The following is a 20,684-nucleotide window of genomic DNA, read 5'->3' as shown; positions in this document are numbered from 1 at the left end:
TTTCTAAATTGGAATGGTACATTAGTCATCAATATTGACACAAATGACTGATACATAATTACCCAAGTGAGTAAATGAAAATAGCAATTCCCTATATGATTGGCATTTTCAAATATTTCCCATTAAGATGGGAGAATATCTTCATAAACTCATATTGTAAAAATGAAAACTCTGACTTGGCCTGAGAGCCGGTTCTTGGAAGTTGTGTGCGGCGTGACATAGACGCAGTAGCTGCAGCCCCAGCCATCACTGGGTGATAAGCCAGGATCTATTATACCTATTGAATAACTATGGAGGACTATACTAAAAAAGAGAAAATTGGAGATGGTACTTATGGAGTTGTGTATAAGGGTAGACACAAAACTACCGGTCAAGTGGTAGCCATGAAGAAATTCAGACTAGAAAGTGAAGAGGAAGGGGTTCCTAGTACTGCAATTCAGGAAATTTCTCTATTAAAAGAACTTCATCATCCAAATATAGTCAGTCTTCAGGATGTACTTATGCAGGATTCCAGGTTATATCTCATCTTTGAATTCCTTTCCATGGATCTCAAGAAATACTTGGAATCTTTCCCTCCTGGTCAATTCATGGATTCTTCACTTGTTAAGAGTTATTTGTACTGGACTTCTGGGAAGATGGCGACGGAGAAAAGCGGGGCTTACGAGCCCCGCTAACAACCAATCTCTATTACCACAAAATGAACGCCTTTCATAGCCAGAAAACACCATCAGCAGAGAAACAAAAAAGGTAAATACAAGGGACAGAGAAAAAGAGGGCTGGAAAAACGAGACACCAGAAAGAAACCGGACCACAGTGCTACAGCCAGAGCCGCGGCGCGGAGCCGTGCGGACGCCATCTTTCCTTCCAGCACCAGGCTCCAGAGAGGAGGGGAACTCAGAATGGAGCTCAGAGCCAGAAAGGAGATACGCCGGCCTCACGGCCGAGGAAGCAGCAGCAGTGCCATACTGCCGACGGCAGCGGCGAGTTCACCAGACGGCACCAGACCAACGAACTCAACAGCCCACCAGGCTCCAGAAAGGAGCGGCGGACAGCGAGCCAAGGTGAGCCACTGTGGATCAGCTGGGCGGGATTTGGCAGATTTTTTGGCGCAGGGAGCATCTAAAGCTCCCAGGGGCTGGGTTCAACACACCCTGCAGGGACTCAGAGCAGAGCTCAAAAACAGAGAAGAAATATGCCAGCCTCATGGCCGAGGGCGTGGCAGCGGCGCCATATTGTCACTGGGGCGGCAGCAGCGAATTCACCAAGTCCACTACAGCTCCATTGGCACACTCAACAACAGTGAGTCAAATTGCGGCCCCTAGAGGAGTAATCCCAGTACTGACTCCCAGGGACTTGACCCAGTGGGGGAGTGGCAGTGGCAGAGATATCACACTATAGTTACAACTCCATGCAGGAGAATGCCCAGCCTGGCACCCACTATGGTCTAAAGCAGCCTCAATTGACTCCCTGGGTCTGAGACTTTGTGATACAACCCAGTAAAGGAGTAGTGGTGACTGAGATACCACAGACTCGAGATCCAGAGCACCTTAAGTGAAGTCGTAGTGACCCAGGGAAGAACCCAGAGAAGGCACAAACTTCCGAAATCATGGGAAAGAGAAATAACAATGGAGCAGTGAATGCCCCATACCCCACAACATCAGAACCTGATAAAACAGAAATTCAGAGATTTCTAGAAGATCAAATCAGGAAAATACCTGCAGAAATAATAGAGGTGTTTCTAAAAGAAATCAGAGAGAGCAAAAAAGAGATAATGGATGTAATCATTGAAGTAAAGGCCTCAATTCAAAGTATAAACAACTGATTAGACCACATGGAGAATAGAATCTCGCTCCTAGAAGATGATCACTCCAAAAATGAACACATAGTTTCTAATTTAGAAAAAAAACATCTGACAGCAGGAATCTGACAATGAAGAAATATGGGCCCATTTTAAGAGAGCTAACCTAAGAATAATTGGAATAGAGGAGGGAATAGAAGGTGAAACCAAAGGGATCAACAATATCTTTAGCTCCATACTCCACTCCAGTTAACATTTGGAGGATAGGCACCATATTTGCAAAATTGGCAACTAAGAAACCACTCTTCCATGGGGATTCAGAAATTGATAAACTCTTCAGGATTTTCAGAGCATTGGGCACTCCCAATAATGAAGTGTGTCCAAAAGTGGAATCTGTAGCTGGGCGCGGTGGCGCATGCTTGTAATCCCAGCATTTGGGAGGCTGAGACCAGAGGATCGTGGTTCATGGATAGCCTCAGCTACTTAGTGAGGCCCTGCACAACTTAGTGAGACCCTTAGAATAAAAAATAAATAAATAAATAGGGCAGGGGATGTAGCCGTGCGGTCAAATGCCCCTGGGTTCCATCCCCAGATCCGCAAAAAAAAAAAAAAAAAAAAAAAAAAAAAAGAAAAAACAAAGAAATCTGTACAGGACTGGAATCTGTACAGGACTATAATAATATATTTCCCAAGTGGAAACCAGGAAGCCTGGCATCTCATGTTAAAAACTTGGATGAAAATGGCTTAGGTTTGCTCTTGAAAATGTTAGTCTATGATCCTGTCAAACGAACTTCTGACAAAATGGCACTGAATCAGTCTTATTTTGATGATTTGGAGAGTCAGATTAAGAAGATGTAGTTTTGTTTTTTTTTTTTTTACACATGTCTTGATTATATACATTATCGATTTTATAAATATAATTTAAAATTTACATTTTTTTCTTTTTAAAAAAATTTTTATTGAACATAAATGGTATACATTTAAACTATACTTGATGCCCGCTTCCCCCTCCCACCCTGTTTTCCCTTCCCCCTTCCCAACAATGCTTGTCCTGGGTAACCATGCCATATTCATAATTTTACACATATTCGGATGTGGACCCTCGTTAATCAAGTTCAGCCTTCCTCCTCCTCTATCTTTCCATTCTAGCTTTGCTGGTATTTCCCCTCCATTATCTGGAGTAGCACTGGTATCCTCTAGGTTCCCTAGTTTGGGCATATTAGAGGAAACATATGTACCTTCTCCTGTGCTTGGCTGGTCTCACTTAACATAATATAATGCTCTCCAGGACTTTCCATCTTCTTGCAAATGGTATGATTTTGTTCTTCTTTATGGCTGAGTAGAATTCCATTGTGTGTATTTCCCAGAGTTTTGCAATCCATTCATCTGTTGATGGGGACCTGGGTTGGTTCCATATTTTAGCTATTACAAATTGTGCTGCTATGAACATAGGTATGCATATGTTGCTATAGTTCTCTGAATTCAACCCTTTTGGAAAAATACCCAGGAGTGGTAGAGCTGGATCGTATGGTGGATCTATTCCTAGCTTTCTTAGGAATCTCCACACAGATCTCCATAGTGGCTGAACTAGTTTGCACTACCACCAACAGTGTAAAAGAGTTCTTTTTCCCCCACATCCTCGCCAGCATTCGTTATTTGATTTCTTTATGCTTGCCACTCTGACTGGGGTTAGATGGAATCTCAGTGTAGTTTTGATTTGCATCTCCCTGATGGCCAATGATGTAGAACATTTTTTCATGTATCTATTGGCCCTTTGTATCTCTTCTTTTGTGAAGTGTCTATTTAGTTCATTTGCCCATTTCTTGATTGGGTTGTTTTGCTAGTGTAGAGTCTTTTGAGCTCTTTGTATATTCTGGATATTAGTCCCCTATCAGAGTGGTGGCTGGTAAAGATCTTTTCCCATTCTGTAGGCTTCCTCTTTAAGTTATTGATGGTTTCCTTTGATGAGAAGAAACTTTTAAGTTTGATGCTATCCCACTTGTTAATTCTTGCTTTAATTTCCTGAGCTTTGGAGGTTTTGTTGAGAAAGTTACTGCCTGTGCCAATATGTTGTAGTGTTGAACCTATGCTCTCCTCTACTAGCTTCACAGTCTCAGGTCTAATTTCTAAGTCTTTGATCCATCTTGAGTTGATTCCTGTGTTTGGTGAGATATAGGGGTTTAAGATTCATCTTTTTACAAATGGATAGCCAGTTCTCCCAGCACCATTTGTTGAAAAGGCTGTCTTTTCTCCAGCATATGAGTTTGGCCCCTTTGCCAAAGATTAATTGACTAAAGATGTGTGGGTTTGTTTCTGTATCTTCTATTCTAATCCACTGGTCAGTATAATGAAGATGTAGTTTTCTGACAAAAAGTTTCCACATATCAAGAATGATAGTTGCTTTTTACTGTTGACTTTTTTTTCTTCTCATTGTTGAAAAACTTCAGCTGTACTTCATCTTCTACTTTCAAAAGTTAACTTAAAATTGTAAATATTGTTTTTTATGATTTTAAATTCTGTATATGAAAAAAATAATGAAAACTCTGTACCACCAAACTTCCTGGCAACCACCATTCTATTCTGTCTGATTTTAACTTGAAGTACTTCACGCAAACAAAATCATACAGTATTTGTCTTTTTTTGTGACTGGCTTATTTCATAATGTTCTTAAGGTTGATCCATGATGTAGCAAGTGTCACAACTTCCTTCCTTCAAAGGCTAAATATTCTGTTGGATGGCTATACCATGATAAATGTTTTGCTTAGTCATTTATCTGCTGATGAATATGGGCTATTTCCATATTTTTGCTATTATAAATAATGCCACTATGACTGTGGTGTACAAGAATCAAGACCCTCTTTTTTCCTTTCTTTTAGACTGAGCCTTGCTTTGTTGCCTAGGCTGGCCTGCATCCAGGATATTTTCCAATTGTTTTGTTATATACCCAGAAATGAATTCACTGGATCATAGTGTTTCTATTTTTAACTTTCTAAGGAACTGCCACATTTTGCAACACTGATTATACCATTTCACATTTCTACCAACAGTGTAGAAGAGTTTCAATTTTCCCACAACCACAGATACTTTATTTTCTGTAGGTTTTTTTGGAGGGGGGAATAAGGTAAATACCACCACTAGGGGTAGAATTAATTTTTGCAGTACTGGAAATCAAATCCAGGGTCTCACACATTATACAAGCACTCTGAGTTATATCTCCAGCCCTTTTATGTGTTTCTGATAATATTGATTTTATTAAATATATACATATTTATATATTTTGTATAATACTAGAGATTGAACCCAAGAGTGTTCTATAAGCTACACCCCCAACCATTTCATTTTCTACTTTGAGACAGTCTTGCCAAGTTGCCGAGGCCAGCCTTGAACTGGGGATCCTATCTTTGTCATCCCAAGTACTGGGATACAAGTGTGTACCATTGCCCTCAGCTGCTGCTGCTTTTTTTTTTTTTTTTGGTGGGTCTGGGGATAGAACCCAGGGGCATTCAACCTCCAAGCTACACCCCCTGCCCTATTTTTATTCTTTTATTTTGAAACAGGGTCTCACTAAGTTGCAGAGGACCTCACTGTAGCTGAGGCTGGGCGCTGGGTGTGGTGGCACAAGCTTGTAATCCCTGTGCTTGGGAGGCAGAGACAGGAGGATAAACTATGCAGCTTTGAAGCCAGCCTTGTTGGCTTAAGAGACCCTGCTTCCAAATAAATATGTAAAAAAATAGGTGTCTGGGCATGTAGCTTGGAGGTAGAAGGGTTTCCAGGAACCCCAGTACCACCAAAAAAAAAAAAAAAAAGTAGCTGAGGCTGTCTGCGAATCATGATCCTCTAGCCTCAGGTTCCGGAATGCTAGAATTACAAGTATGCACCACCATGCCTGGGCCCTCAGCTTCTTAAGTGATTTAAAGACATACTGAGTCTATGTTTTCCATAGTACTAAAATTATAACGAAGTAAATAAATAGTTCCTTTAGTTTTTTTTTTTTTTTTTTTGTGGTACTGGGGACGGAACCCAGGGTCTTTCTACCTCCGGGCTACACCCGCATTCCTATTTTTTATATTATTTAGAAACAAGGTCTCTTTAAGTTGCTGATAGACTAAGTAGCTGAGGCTGGCTTTGAATCTATGTGATCCTCCTGTCTCAGCCTCCCAAGTACTGGGATTACAAGTGTGTGCCACCATGCCCGGCTCCATTACTTATTTTAAAAATGGGTAAAAGCTTAACATTTCTCATAATCTACCAAAAGCTAAAAATAACTAGATTAACTAGTTCAATGACAGCTTTAATTTTTACTCATATATATTGAAATGGTATTTCAGAGAATTATAAAACTTGAAAAACCTTATTTTAATAATCACTTTATTGTAAGATGATGAAATTACTGTGAATTTATAATATGGTAATCTTTAGTCAGACAACAAGTGTTTAATAAGAGACAACTGCATATTCAAGTTGGACAACCCCAAATGCAGAATAAGATCAAGAAATATATGACTGGCCAATAGATTTAGCTCTCTCACTAAATGAAACTCAAACTTCTTTTTTAGGAAAGTAAACTGTAATTTCAGAAGACAGTAGTACATAAAGATTTCGTCATGAGTTTTCATTGAGCCAACTGTCTTTAGTTGTATCAACTGGGATAAACACATTTACATAACCGGCTGCGCTTGAGCCTTCTTTGCCAGCAGCTTTAGATCTGAGATGCACTTGGCAATTGACTCCTTTTCCTGTGATAAGGAAAGAGAAACTGAGTGAGACCTTTCTTAAACATGGAAGGTATAAATACCATAATTCTAAAGGACACCTCCTACCAGACCAGAACCTCAGGATGAATATGGTAACACTGTAAGTTTAAAAGTAAATTTACTTAACATAGGGGAGATCCAATTTATTTTAAAGGCAAATCCAGGGAATTAAAATTCCCTGGCTCACAGCTTTCGAGTGAAACTATAATTTGAGGACAGATACTTCCCTTTAATCATCTGCCCATGATGTTGATGTGTATAGTTAACAGATCCTTGAAAGAGATCAACCTAACAGGTATCAGTGATATAGAAATGTTAAGAATAAAAATAATGAGCCAGGAGTGATGGCACACGCTTTTAATCCCAGCATTTGAGAGGCTGAGACCAGAAGATCATGGTTCAAGGACAGCCTCAGCTACTTAGCGAGGTCCTTTGTAACTCAGTGAGACTGTGTTTCAAAATAAAGAATTAAAAAAAAAAAAAAAAAGGGCTGGGGGTGTAGCTTGGAGGTAGATGCCCCTGGGTTCCATCCCCAGTACTGGGGGGGGGGGGGGGAGAAGAAATCTCCTTCTATACATTTAAACTTGGTATTAACCAAGTTCCTTAAATAAGTGTGTATATTATTTTTATGTAGACAGATAAAAAAAATAGCCCATCAAATTTTCATAGACTTTTTCTACTACTGCATAGGTTATGTAGAAAAAGACCAGAAATGCCTAAATATGCCGTTATTTAAGAAAGAAGTCAATGAGAGCTGGGCCTGGTGGTGCACGCTTGTAATTAGCATTTGGGAGGCTGAGACAGGAGGATCACAGTTGAGGATAGAATCCGCTACTTAGTGAGGCCCTTTGCAACTCAGTAAGACCCTGTTTCGAAATAAAGACGAAAAAATACAGATGGGGGTATAGCTCGGAGGTAGAATGCCCCTGGGTTCCACCCCACCCCGTTCTGAAAAAAACAAACAAACAAACAAAAAAACCGGGGAGTATAAATAAAAAGAAAAATATAGTTTAAGTAAATAGAAAACATCTTTTTCCTTCTCAAGACAGACAAGTTAGTTGAAAACAGGATATAAATGAAAACCATGGGATTTGGAAATGGAAGGGGTTTTGTTTATGTTACATTTTACAGAGAAATGGAATTATGTTGGCTAATGATACACAAATGATAGAACATGAACATAGGACTACCACAAACAGTTCACTGTGACTGTTGAGTAACTTTGAGAAAAGAGGAAAAGCCTTCATGGCATTTATACAGTATTTTTTATTTTTATTTTATTTTTTTTTTTTGTGGTACTGGGGATGGAACTCAGGGGCATTTTACCTCTGAGCTACACTCCTGGCCCAATTTTTTATTCTTTATTTTGAAACAGAATCTCACTGAACTGCAAAGGGCTTAAGTAGCTGAGGCTGTCTGCGAACCGCAATCCTCCTGTTTCAGCCTCCCAAATGCTGGGACTACAAGCCTGCGCTACCACGCCTGGCTTTATACAGTATTTTCTAGATTACCATCATCCAAAAAAAATAAACCAGGGCCATCTTGCTGTTTCAAGACTCCTTGGCCAGCTATTACTACCTCTACAAAACATTAGCAGATGCTTGCGAGAGACATGAGTACAACTCCAGAAGCTATGAAACATTACGCACCTGCTGTGCAGAGATGCTCTGCATCACATGCTTTTCTACCCAGTTTATCATGTGCTCTTGTTCCTTTCGATGCATCATGTTCTGCACAGAGATGTGATAGTCCAGGCGATTCTTTACCTCCTTATACACTCTATTTAGCCGTTCCCGGTAAGTAACTTCCAAGGCCATGGCAATGTTATTCTGCAGCAAAATTAAGAAATGATGAATATCCTTTGCATACTTGCAGAAATATTGTTCTGAGAATACTGCCAATTAGAATGTCCCACTTCCCTCTTGTATTTTATATGAAATTCTTTTATTAGATATGTTACATGTTTATGGTTAAATAACAGCATGTGGTAAAATATATTTACAAGTATAGGCAGCTACAAGTGTAGCCCCCACACAGGCTACTATTTTCCTATATTTTCTTGTATTCTCTCAGAAATATTTAATACTGGCATATGTATATTTCACTTTTATGAATTACGTATGCAAGCTCAGAATTAAGTTACACTGGATTTCACTATATTGGTGTTTTATAATTCATGTAACCAAGCTCTATTAATAGATTTGGTTACTTCTAATTTTTTTTTTACTACAAATAAAAGTATATATTATACGCCTGTCTTTGCACTTATGTGCAAATGTTTGCTCAAATGATAGCTAAAATTTACTGGGTACATACTATGTTCTAAACACTTTGTGTGTCAATTCAATGAAATCTTAAAACCACCCATGGGACTGTAACTATTATGATTTTACAGAGAGGAAACTGAGGCAGAAATTAAGGAATTTGCCTAAGGTTACAGAGCTAATAAACTGTAAAGCCAAAATCTGAAAACAGGCAGCCATGCTATAATAAAACCAATATTCTTAAAGATCTCTACTTGGCTACCTTCTTCCTTGTTACCTTGTATTTTTTTCCCCTCCCTCCCAACCCACTTTAGTTATGTTGGTCTCCTCACTTTCTCCTTGATTATACCAAGAAGACTCTCCAAGTTTAAGGCCCTTATACTTGTTTTCTTGTCTGCTTAGAACAACTATTTCCCCAGAAATAAAGTTTTCACACTTCTTTCAGGTGGCTGTTACATCAGAGGCCTTTCCTGACCACCATAAAAATAACAACTTCCTCATCCTGTAATCTCATTTGCTTAACACTAGTTTACTGTCATTCCTAGCACTTATTACCCATCAACATTTACTTCTACTCAACTATTTATTTTCTCTGTTTCTCCCAAAGCTTGGTTTGAATGTAAACTCCATGAAGCCATAAATTTTCTTTCACTGCTTTATTTTCAGCACCCTGGTTTAAACATAGTAGTCACATAGAGCCAACAAATATCTACTAAATGACTATCATTTTACTTATAAAAAAAGTTGTATGTCCTAGTTTAGTTTTAAAAGGAGTTTACATATTCATATATGTGTAAATAACTATGTGTACAGTACACATAAGACAGAAAGTATTCTCTTAAGCCATAACCTCAATATGCATGGAAAGAGGCTTTAACATATTCTAAGATTTTTAAACATTTATGTGCTTTAGGGCTCCTGTTTAAAAGCATGTAGATCCTTAAGAGAGGTTCTGATTCCACAGCTCTTGGAATATGTCTTAAAACATACACCAACTTATGTATGTGTTAATGAGACCACACTAAAATAGTGGCTCAGATTCTTAATATTTCAGATAGTTATTCTTAGTATCATATATCTCATTTTATAGGTGATTCTAATGTAAATTTTCAATGTGAGAGCGTCTTATTTTTTTTTTATTTTTTATTTTTTGGTGGTACTGGGGTTCCTGGAAGCCCTTCTACCTCTGGGCTACACTCCCAGACCTATTTTATATTTTTTATTTAGAAACAGGGTCTCCTAAGCCAGCCGCGCGCGGCTGGCTTCGAACCTGCGCGATCCTCCTGTCTCCGCCTCCCAAGCGCAGGGATTACAAGCGTGCGCCACCACGCCCGGCGAGAGCATCTTATTTTTAAATATTAGGCATAAGCCAGGCATGGTGGTACACACTTGTAATCCCAGTACTTGGGAGGCTGAGACAGGGATTGGGGATCAGATTGTAGGTTTGTATGATACTTAGTGAGGCCCGCTGCAACTTAGAAAGACCTTGTTTCAAAATAAAGATTAAGCCAGGCGTGGTGGCACACACTTATAATCCCGAGGTGGAGATAGGAGGATCGTGCAGGTTCGAAGCCGAGACCCTGTTTCCAAATAAAAGTATAAAATAGGTCTGGGAGTATAGCCCGGAGGTAGAAGGTAGAAGGGTTCCATCCCCAGTATCACACACACACACAAAAAAAGGCATAAAATACTGAGCTCAAGCCAGGCATGGTGGTGCACACCTGTAATTCTAGTACTTGGGAGGTTGAGACAGGAGGACTGCAGTTTCGTGGCCAGCCTCAGCTACTTAGTGAGTCCCTTGTTTCAAAATAAAGAACTAAAAATAGGGCTGGGGGTATAATTTGGAGGTAGAATGTCCCTGGGTTCAATCCCTAGTACCACCAAAAAACAAAAGCAAAAACAAAAAAAAAACCAAACAAACAAACAAAAAAAAAACTGGGTTCAAAGAAAATGACAAAATACTTGAACATGTTTCTGATTTTGTAAAAAAAAAAACTTTAAAATTTATTCTTTGAACATGATAAAAAAGCTCTACTGCTATTGAATTTGCTTTGTAAATGTGAAGCAAGGCATTAGAATTTCTAAGAACAAATATGTTAAGGTTTTATTATGGCAAGTATGTATGAAATGCATAGTACATATTTTCTCTTTGGCCTTTCTTAGTGCATGACATTTTTAAATCAGCTTTAACTCCATGACTGTTTTCCTTTTGCATGGATCTAAAATGTGTTCTTTTACCTGTTTCTAATTTTAGTATTATCCTAATTATTCTTCCACTTGACAATCATTAAATGTCTAAATAGCTGTGTCAACTGCTGCCCAATCTTCTTTTTTCTAAATAAAATGTCTTATCTAATTATTTCTCATAAGAGATTCTGATCTTTCTTCCTCCCTTCTCTTTCCTTCATTGGGGATTAAATACAGGGCCTTGAGCATTCTGGGCAAGTGTACTACTGAGCTACATCCCCAGGCCCCCCACACCCCCCACCTTTTAAAATGCACACAAATGAGTAATTTCATTCTCCTTAGAAACTACTGAAGCCTACCCTCTGAACATCAAAAAGGTAGTGGCGCTTCTGAACCAGGGCCTGCTGTGACTTCTCCATTTCAATTGCATCCTGGATTTGTTTGATGGATGCCTGCTTCACCTCTTCTAGTTGGGCAATTTTTTCCTGTAATTATGACATTAACAAATCAGTGAAAGCACCAAGGATAATAAAAAGATTCATTTTATGTTCCACAAAGTTGCATTCTCTAAATTTGTGAAAATACCCAGAAAGAAACACATGCATATTGGAAGAAATGCTTAAGTCTTAAATTATCCATATGAATTACATAAATATCTTGTTGAATGACTAAAGCTATAAAAAAAAAGTTGGAGTTTGGGAGACTTAAAAAGTATTATCTCTGCCAGGCATGGCAGTGCACACTTGTAATCCCAGCGCTTGGGAGGCTGACACAGGAGGATCACACAGGTCTGAAGCCAGCCTCAGCTACTTAGTGAGGCTCTCAGCAACTTAATGAGACCCTGCTTCCAAATAAATTATAAAATAGGTCTGGGAGTATAGCCCGGAGGTAGAAAGCCCCTGGGTTTCACCCCTCAGTACCACACAAAAAAAGTATTATCTAAAATAAATAACTAAAATTAACACAATTAGATTTATTTTGTTTTCTAATAATCTTATCAAAATATTAGTAGACAACTTCAATGTTTCTGTTAATAGTTTAAAATGGTCTTTAATTCTTACCTCATTGAGCTTATCAATGAATTCTCCAATAGAGGCACCATATTTTTTAATTACATAAATAATTAACCCTACTACTGATATGGTCGAGAAGGTCTCTGGAGTAATCACATATATTTCTTTAGACAGAAAATACAAGAAAAGCCCAGTTCCAAGCATGTAGGGTCCTAAAAGAAAAAAAGAGTTATTTTTTGATGATATACCTAAAATGGGGAAATATAAAGACACTTCTACATTTGATTAAATGAAGACAAAGTTAATAATGATTTAAAATAATTGGATTCAAAGATAAAATACCAGATTGAGAAGCAAGATGGCAGAACTGAATTAACAAAGACCTGGACTTAAGAAAACCTGTATCCTGAGTACAATTTATAAGCAGCAGCAATCTAAGTAATCTCTTAATATAGTTTCCTCAAATCACAACTGTACCTTCTTCACAGGATTGATGAAACCGAGAAAGAGCTGGGCATGGTGGTGCATGTTTGTAATCCCAGTACTTGGGAGGCTGAGACAGGAGGATCGCAGGTTTGAAGCCAGCCTCCACCACTTAGCGAGGCCTCCACAACTTAGTGAGACCCTCTTTCCAAATAAGAAATAAAATCGGACTGAGGGTTTAGCACAGAGATAACATGTCCCTAGGTTCAGTACCCAGCGCCCCCCTCCACACAAAACAAAAACAAACCCAAGAAATAATGTATATAAAGTACTTAGCACAGCAAACAGAAACTACTGTACAAAGATAGCAGGTTTCATTTTGAAGTAACCTATATACTTTCATTGAATGGGAACATTGCACAGGACAGAATTTTTCCATCCTTGTTTATTTTTACTGAAGAATGAAATGACATAGAAAACATGTAAAAACAACTTTAAAGGTATATGTAAGATAAATTAAATATCAGAATTTTCAACTGCTTAACTTCTATAGCATCTAATTATAATACTTCAAATATAGCTAATTTTTTTTAAACCAGGATATAAGCTCTGAAAGGACACAAATCATGTTTAGGACATAAAAGATTTCTTTGGGATTTTCCTCTGCCTCAGGAGCAAGCCTTTAGGGAAGCATTTTAGTGTTTCTGAGCAGCCCTAGTAACAATGTTACATATTATGAAAGTAAAGGGTCTACAAGTCTCAAATATATATTAACTTAGACCTCCTATACAAAGTTTCATCAGGTTTTTAAAAATTGCCTTTAGTGTATGTTTTGTGTGGTGCTGGGGATTGAACCTCAGAGCTATACTCCCAACACATTTTTTTATTCTTTATTTTGGACAGGGACTTAGTTGCAGAGGGCCTCACTAAGTAGCTGAGGCCAGCCGCAAACCCAGATCCTCCTGTCTCAGCCTCCCAAGTACCTGGCAATATACAAATTTTAAATTTGAATTTGCAAGAAGGGCATAGCATATGCAACATTTTTTTTTTTTTTTTCCAGTACTGGGGATAGAACCAGGGGCATTCTACCTCTGAGTGACACTCTCAGCCCTATTTTTATTCTGTATTTTGAAACAGGGTTTCACTGAGTTGCAAGGGCCTAAGTAGCTAAGGCTGTCCGCAAACTGCAATCCTCCTGTCTCAGCCTTCCAAATACTGGGATTACAAGCTTGTGCCACTTATCATCATCTATGGAGATGTGAGGACACTAATTTTCTTGTACCCGAGGGTTAAAAAAAAAATGGCTTCCAATGTTCCATAGTAATAACAGTATTTGAATACAGCATGAAAGGCAAATAAATATATTAAGAGAAAGTCCTAAAATAAATCATGCATAACAAGGCACTGTGCAGTGAGCGCTAATGTAATCATGAGACCTAGGTTCAACCAGTTTACTTACCAGCAAGATAATATACCTCAGCAAATCATGTTTTCTACTCTTTCCGGTAATAAAAATATATTCATGCTGGGTGTGGCGGCACATGCTTGTAATCCCTGCGCTTGGGCGGCGGAGAAAGGAGGATCGCACTGGTTTGAAGCCAGCCTCACTGGCTTAAGAGACCCTGTTTCCAAATAAAATAGGTCTGGGAGTGTAGGCCAGAGGTAGAAGGGTTTCCAGGAACCCCAGCACCACACACACACACAAAAAAAAATCATAGGAATGAAATAAAGATTAAGCAATATAAGTGAAACCATATTCATATAATAATGCAAGGTTGAAAGTCTGTAGCTTTTTCTAATCGGAACAAATGATGATAGTAGAATTTGTTTTCATGTGTGTATACCATTTAATGGCCTCTCTTGCTTTATTTTTATCCATAGTTCTTTTTATGATCTGACAGTATATTATATAGTTACTCATTTATTATTTTTCCAACAATAGAATGTATGTTTGGCAATGGCAGGCACTTAGCTTAATCCAAGTCTCTGCCAAGAACAGTGCCAAGCATTGAGCAAGCATTCAAAAAAATTGTATTATCAATGAATGGAAAAATGCTATAAAATTAAGGTAAAATTCCAAAGACAAGTCAGAACCAAATGTTATACCAAATTACTTCCATTATTTGCTTTTCAAAAATAGTTGACCTGATTTTAGTAGTACCACTCAAATATATGGGCAAATGCTCACCTGTTACACCAGTTTTAGGATAAAGAAACTGGAAGAATTCCTCAGGGATCAGCCCATGACGAACTTTCCCTCCATATTCAGGAAGAGGTGGTACAGGGGCAAATTTTGGTTGCCCTGTGTGAATGATCCGTGTTGCCTGCAATACCCTACAGGTAGCAATGGTACAAATTTAAAATCTATTATTTAAAGAAAACACAATGTATGAACAATTAGCAGAAATATGAATGGAGATGAAAACTCAAGACAATTTTCCAGTTAATAATGGGAAGAGATTAGACTAGGAATAGGAAGATTAGGTGCGACAAGGGCAATGACTTGACTTAATCACACAAAGCCATATCTTCTACACATTAATGGAACTCATCCTCCCTCTTTCTTTCCTTCCTTCCTTCTTTCTTGCAGTACTAGGAATGGAACCAAAGGCATTCTACCTCCGAGTTACACACTCAGACCTATTTTTATTCTTTTTTTTTTCTCTTTTCTTTCTTTCAGTACCGAGGGATGGAACCCAGGGGCATTCTACCTCTGCGCTACACCCCCAGCCTTTTTTAATTCTTTATTTTGAAACAGGGTCTCACTGAGTCGCAAAGGGCCTCACTAAGTAGCTGAGGCTGTCCAAGAACCACAATCCTCCTGTTTCAGCTTCCCGAATGCTGGGATTACAAGCAAATGCTGGAATTACAAGCGTGTGCCACACCAGCTATTCTTTATTTTGAAACAGAGTCTCACCAAGTTGTGGAAGGCCTCACTAAGTAGCTGAGGCTGGCTGTGAACCTGCAATACTCCTGTCTTAGCCTCCTAAGTACTAGGACTACAAGAATGTGCCACCACATCCAGCCTGGAATCTTTCTATAAGTCTCAAAGGTCACCTCTCTACCACTTTGCTATGTCTATTATTAGCACTGAAATACATTAAGAACATAGACGTTATCACCAGACTTTCTGAATTAAAATCCTAGATCTGCCACTTGATTTTGAGCACACAACTTAAACTTTTGTAATCTCAGATTTCTCTATGGATAAGAATAAAGCTTATTACCTGGTAGGGTTGTTGTGAGGACTGAGTTAATATATGTAACATGCTTAGAATGATGTTTGGCATATGATAAAGTTCTCTGTAAGAAGAAAGACCTGTGATGTTCCAAGTTCCTTGATCCTTTGGTCAAGAACTGTGACCTTTCTGAATATTCCCTTTAATGGACTGCTGTTACATGAAATAGGACTTTTCATTGTTGGATAGCTCTAATTACCTTCATTTTTTTTTTCTTTTTCTGCTACTAAGGATGGAATCCAGGGGCATTCTACCTCTGAGCTACATCTCCAGTTCTATTCACCCTTTTATTTTAAAACAGGATCTCACTAAGTTGCAGAGGGCCTAAATTGCTGAAGCTGGCCGAAAGACTGCAATCTTCCTGTCTTAGCTTCCCAAGTACTGGGATTATAAGTATGCACCACCACGCCCGCCTACATTCATTCTTTAATTGAATTGCTATAGACATCCCTGGAATCTCAATGCACTGGTTTTAATTTTCCTTGTTAATGTAAGACAACAATCATATATCTTGGTTAAATAACTCAGTTTCCTCACAATTCTGACAGCTAAAGAGATCTCTGGTTTTGTTTTTGAAAAATGAACATAGTATTTTAAATATAACCTGATCAAACCATTTATTTGATCTTATTTATTTTGAACTTGCAATTGCCATATTAGGTTTGAACCATTATGCTTTTCTATATCCTATCTGTATCCCCTTGTACTTAAGAGGCTGTATTACTTCATTGATTTTGGTTCATGTTTATTAATCTTTTTTTTTTTTGGCAGTCCTGAGGATTGAACCAAGGGCCTCATACATGCTAGACAAGTGCTTTACCACTGACCTATTATGCCCCCTGGAGAGCACAACAGTCCTATACTAAAAACTGCTCATTTAAATCATAGTACTAGAGAACTTGCTTTAGGCTTGCACAATTCAACTGGCTACTTTGTTTTAGTTGAAGCCTTCATTATCTTTCTTAAAGCATATTAACAATCCAAAACCTGATCACTCTGCTTCTTGTTAGATGTTCCTTAACTCTAGCCTCTTTACAGTACTGCCAATATATCTTTCTTTTTATTTTTTCCCCCAGTATTAGGGATTGAACCCAGGGGCATTCTCCCGCTGAGCTACACCCACAGCCCTATTTTATTTTTTCTTTCATTTCTTTTTAAACAGGGTCTCATTAGAGTTTGGAGGGCCTCACAAGTTGATAAGGCTGGCCACAAACCTGTGATCCTCCTGTCTCAGCCTCTCAAGTACTGGGATTACAAGTGTGTGCCACCAAGCTTGGTAAGTATTGTTACTATTTCTAAATGCAAATTTACTTGAAAATTCTTTAACAGGCTCTCTTCCACCTATAGAAAACAAACTACTTAATATACCACACATGATGTCAAAAATTTAACCCCATTTTCCTTCATTCTCCTGCCCCATCCATAGGGAGCTATTCATCTTTCAAAAACAAACACTTGCCTTATGCTGCCTCTTCTGCCTAACATGCCTTCCATTTAATGACTGCCAACTCCCACCAGTCTCTGCAACACTTCAAGCACATACTTTATAAAGGCCTCCCAATCTTGGGCTAATATTCATTTACTTAATAAGCAAAACATGTACTGATTTTCTAATTATGGCAGGCACTAGAAACATATAGGCAGCAAGGGAGGCTTTTTGGAAGGTCAGAAGACATTTGAGCCAATGATCTAAGGAAGAGACGCCAAGTACAAAGAACCCAAGGCAAAAATGAATTTGGCAGTATTCAGAGGAGCAGTAAGGCTAATAGGAAAACGACTCCAAAAAACAAAAACAAAAAGCAGATGAAATCAGGAAGTAGGATGTGATTGATTCATGTTGGGCTCTCTAGGTTATGCTAAGTTTGGGTTTTAAGTAGTGGGAGCTCTAAAGGTTTTAGGTGGGGGATTGACATAATCCTTGTAGCTACTATAACAATGAGCTTTACTGGGATAAAAATATGGGCACAAGACTAGTAAAGAGACTAGTGAAATAGACCAGGTGAAAGCTGACAGTGGTTCACAGTAGAGTAGTAGTGGTAATATAGAAGAGTCAAAGTATAATTTGGAGGAAGAGCCTTGCTGAAGTATTAGAAATAGGGTGCTGATTTCTTATTACCTATATGGGGATTGAGTCTGCACTGACTGCTAATAAGAACAGTATTACTTGCTAATAAGAACAAGCTTTCATTCTTACTTAGGCAGAAAAATAAAATCCTTTTCTCTGTCTCTAATATTTCAGCCAAAAGCTGCAGCCAAGGTTGACCATGGTCAGCTAAGTTGGCTTATTAGCCCAGTTGAATACTGAATGTTAAAACACAGACATCTACATTTAGAAAAAGAATTATATAGACTCTCACAAGAGTTTAGACTAAAGTTCAAAGAAAAGAAGCAAGCTATATTAACCCTATATTAATTACTAACAACACAAAACAGTTACAGCTCTCAACACCTCCATATAAAAAGACTATTTTCCTAAGTCTTTCTTTTTGCGGTACTGGGGATGGAACCCAGGGGCATTCTACCGCGGAGCTACACCACCAGCCCTATTTTTTATTCTTTATTTTAAAACAGGGTCTCATTGAGTTGCAAAAGGCCTCACTAAGTAGCTGAGGCTGTCCTTGAACCGTGATCCTCCTGTCTCAGCCTCCCATGGTTTTCTTTTTTTAAAAAAACAAGTTTTCAACATATTAACTTCTAGCAGACAGAGATTAAGAAGCTGAGAACTCATCAAAGACACAGGTGGACAATATATGGTTTAAGAATAAAAATAACCAGCCAGGCCTGGTGGCACGTGCTTATAATCCCAACATTCGGGAGGCTGAGACTGGAGGATCGCAGTTTGCGGACAGCCTCAGCTACTTAGTGAGGCCCTCCGCAACTCAATGAGACCATATTTCAGAAAAGGCTTACCAGCAGAGATAATTGATGGTCCTACACCTGCTTTTGGTGGGACTAGAGAACTACTGGCTAAGCAGGATGGGAGAAAGGAGATAATAAATTCTTTTTTTTTTTTTTTTTTGGTGGTACTGGGGTTCCTGGAAGCCCTTCTACCTCCGGGATACACTCCCACGGGCTACACTCCCAGACCTATTTTATATTTTTTATTTGGAAACAGGGTCTCTTACGCCAGCGCGGCTGGCTCCGAACCAGCGCGATCCTCCTGTCTCCGCCTCCCAAGCGCGGGGATTACAAGCGTGCGCCACCACGCCCGGCAATAATAAATTCTTATATAAAATGGTACGTGTTCAGAGGCCTCAGTGTCTTACTTTCAAGGCACTCCAAGTGTCCCTCTAATGTAATATTTTGATTGTTCTGTCCCTTTTATCTTTGTAATAGCAAAACTTTGCTTAAGCTCACAGCAGTGCCGTTCTGGCTATTTTTTCTAAACTACCCAAGAACAAGAACCCACTGTGACATCCCAAGCTGTTAAATGTATCACAATTACTTTTTAATATGTGTATAGAGTTCTTTTTCTGATAAATTGGAAGCAGTCAATTATAAACTTGCTTTATTGCATACACAAGACAATTACTTCAGGACCATGTATGAGAATAAAAGACAAAACTGTAAAATAAACCTGACTTCTTTCTGGTGGTGCAGCTGGTGATCCAACCCAGGGCTTGCATAAGCATATGCTAGGCAAGAGTTTTACCATTGAGATAGATGCATTCCCAGAACCAGACATGTTTTATGAAGTAATTCTAACAGTAACTGCTGCAAACGTTTAGTAAGCATACATTATGTACCTAGAATTGTTTAAAGAGTTTCACAAGAATTAAGTCTCTTAATTCTCATAATCCACAACGTCCTATTATCTCTATTTTGCAGATGAGGAAGGTGAGGTCCCCAAACCAGTAAGCAGAGGAGCCAGGAGTCCCATGTTCTATCTTTGGAGCCCTCAATCTAAAGTATTGTGCCTAGATTTTCTATGAGCTCCACGAAGGCAGGCATTCAACCTTACTCACTATTGCGCCCCTGGTTATTGTGTGTTTATATAAACATTTACTGAAGTCGATGAATGACTTCTCTGACTCTTACGACCCACCAGTAAGAAGCAGGAATCTGCGAGGTACTAAAAACAACAGGCTAACAAAATTTGTTCTTGAGCATTTAATCTTGAAACCGATTCGGGCTGGGGCAGCTCTGTGCAGCTGAAGGTCACAAGGGAGAGGGGCGGGGCTTGGAGGGAAAAAAAGTTTCTGGTTTAGCAGAACACTTATCCTCCTAAGTATGTCTAGGTGACATGATGATGGCCCAGACAGATACCAGGACAGGTGTTTGGATGAGGCTTTAAGCGCCCCACAATTATGAAGAAAGGCATTTCTGGCCAAAAGCTAAACGAGAAATGAGACGAGGCGATAAGGGCGAAGCGGAGCCATACACTCCTCACACTTACCCCGGGGCCAGGAGGGCTGAGCTCTTCAGACAGGGGGCTGCAGATACACAAGGCACAGGTCAGCAAAGCCGGGGGATCCCGGGCGCCCCAGCTCGGCCTCCGACCCGACCCCGCGCTGCGCCCTCCCGCTCAGGCCTCGGCGCCCGCGCTCACTTCCCCCACCCTGTGGCCCCCGCTTCTTCCAATCACCCCGATAACCCAGGCCAGGGTCTACACCACTCACCCGCTGCAGCGGCAGCAGAAAGTACCACCCGGGACAGCATGGCCAGCAAAGGTCCAGGCGGCGGTCTCCGCGTCCCGGTGACCCCGAGCAGAGACTCTGTCAGCGGCGGGAGCAAGATGGCCGCTCGCAACTCTCGCGAGAAGAGAACGCAGCCTCCCCCCCCCCACCCCGTCAACTCTCGTCGGGAGATTTTCTTCCTCTCGCGATAGTAGGCACGGCGCTCCGAGAACCTGTTGCCAAGCGGGACGGAAACCCAGAGGCAATTCTCGCGAGAAGTAGAGTTGCGGCGGCCTACCCGGGGGCGGAGGCCCGGAGGTGCACCACGTGGGGGGCTGCCGCCGGAGCCGAGCCGGGTCGGCGTCCAGTGTGGGTCCAGGTTGGGTTTGG

At 39.7% G+C, this 20,684-nt stretch overlaps 2 protein-coding genes across 2 annotated transcripts; one reads left to right on the top strand and one right to left on the bottom strand.

Annotated features, from left to right (window-relative positions):
• Positions 1–290: 290 nt before the first annotated feature.
• On the top strand, positions 291–2,757 carry LOC308260186 (cyclin-dependent kinase 1-like; the record flags this gene model as incomplete). Its single annotated transcript, XM_080691499.1, has 3 exons — positions 291–635; positions 1,996–2,193; positions 2,468–2,757. The coding sequence occupies 3 exons, from the start codon at positions 291–293 to the stop codon at positions 2,654–2,656; spliced, it is 732 nt and encodes a 243-aa protein (XP_080547625.1). The 3' UTR covers positions 2,657–2,757.
• A 3,699-nt stretch (positions 2,758–6,456) lies between these two features.
• On the bottom strand, positions 6,457–20,362 carry ATP5PB (ATP synthase peripheral stalk-membrane subunit b; the record flags this gene model as incomplete). The annotated part of the gene is made up of 7 exons (XM_080692971.1): positions 20,298–20,362; positions 20,075–20,111; positions 14,628–14,773; positions 12,065–12,228; positions 11,363–11,488; positions 8,202–8,381; positions 6,457–6,534 (listed from the first exon to the last, which is right to left on the bottom strand). Exons 1-7 carry the CDS (start codon positions 20,335–20,337, stop codon positions 6,457–6,459), a joined length of 771 nt encoding a protein of 256 aa, XP_080549097.1. The 5' UTR covers positions 20,338–20,362.
• Positions 20,363–20,684: the final 322 nt, after the last annotated feature.

This window comes from Muscardinus avellanarius (assembly GCF_963383645.1).
Source record: "Muscardinus avellanarius genome assembly, chromosome: 3".
NCBI classification, from domain to species: domain Eukaryota; kingdom Metazoa; phylum Chordata; class Mammalia; order Rodentia; family Gliridae; genus Muscardinus; species Muscardinus avellanarius.
Note: the sequence above shows the minus strand (reverse complement) of the source record. Positions and strands in the feature narration are given on the sequence as shown.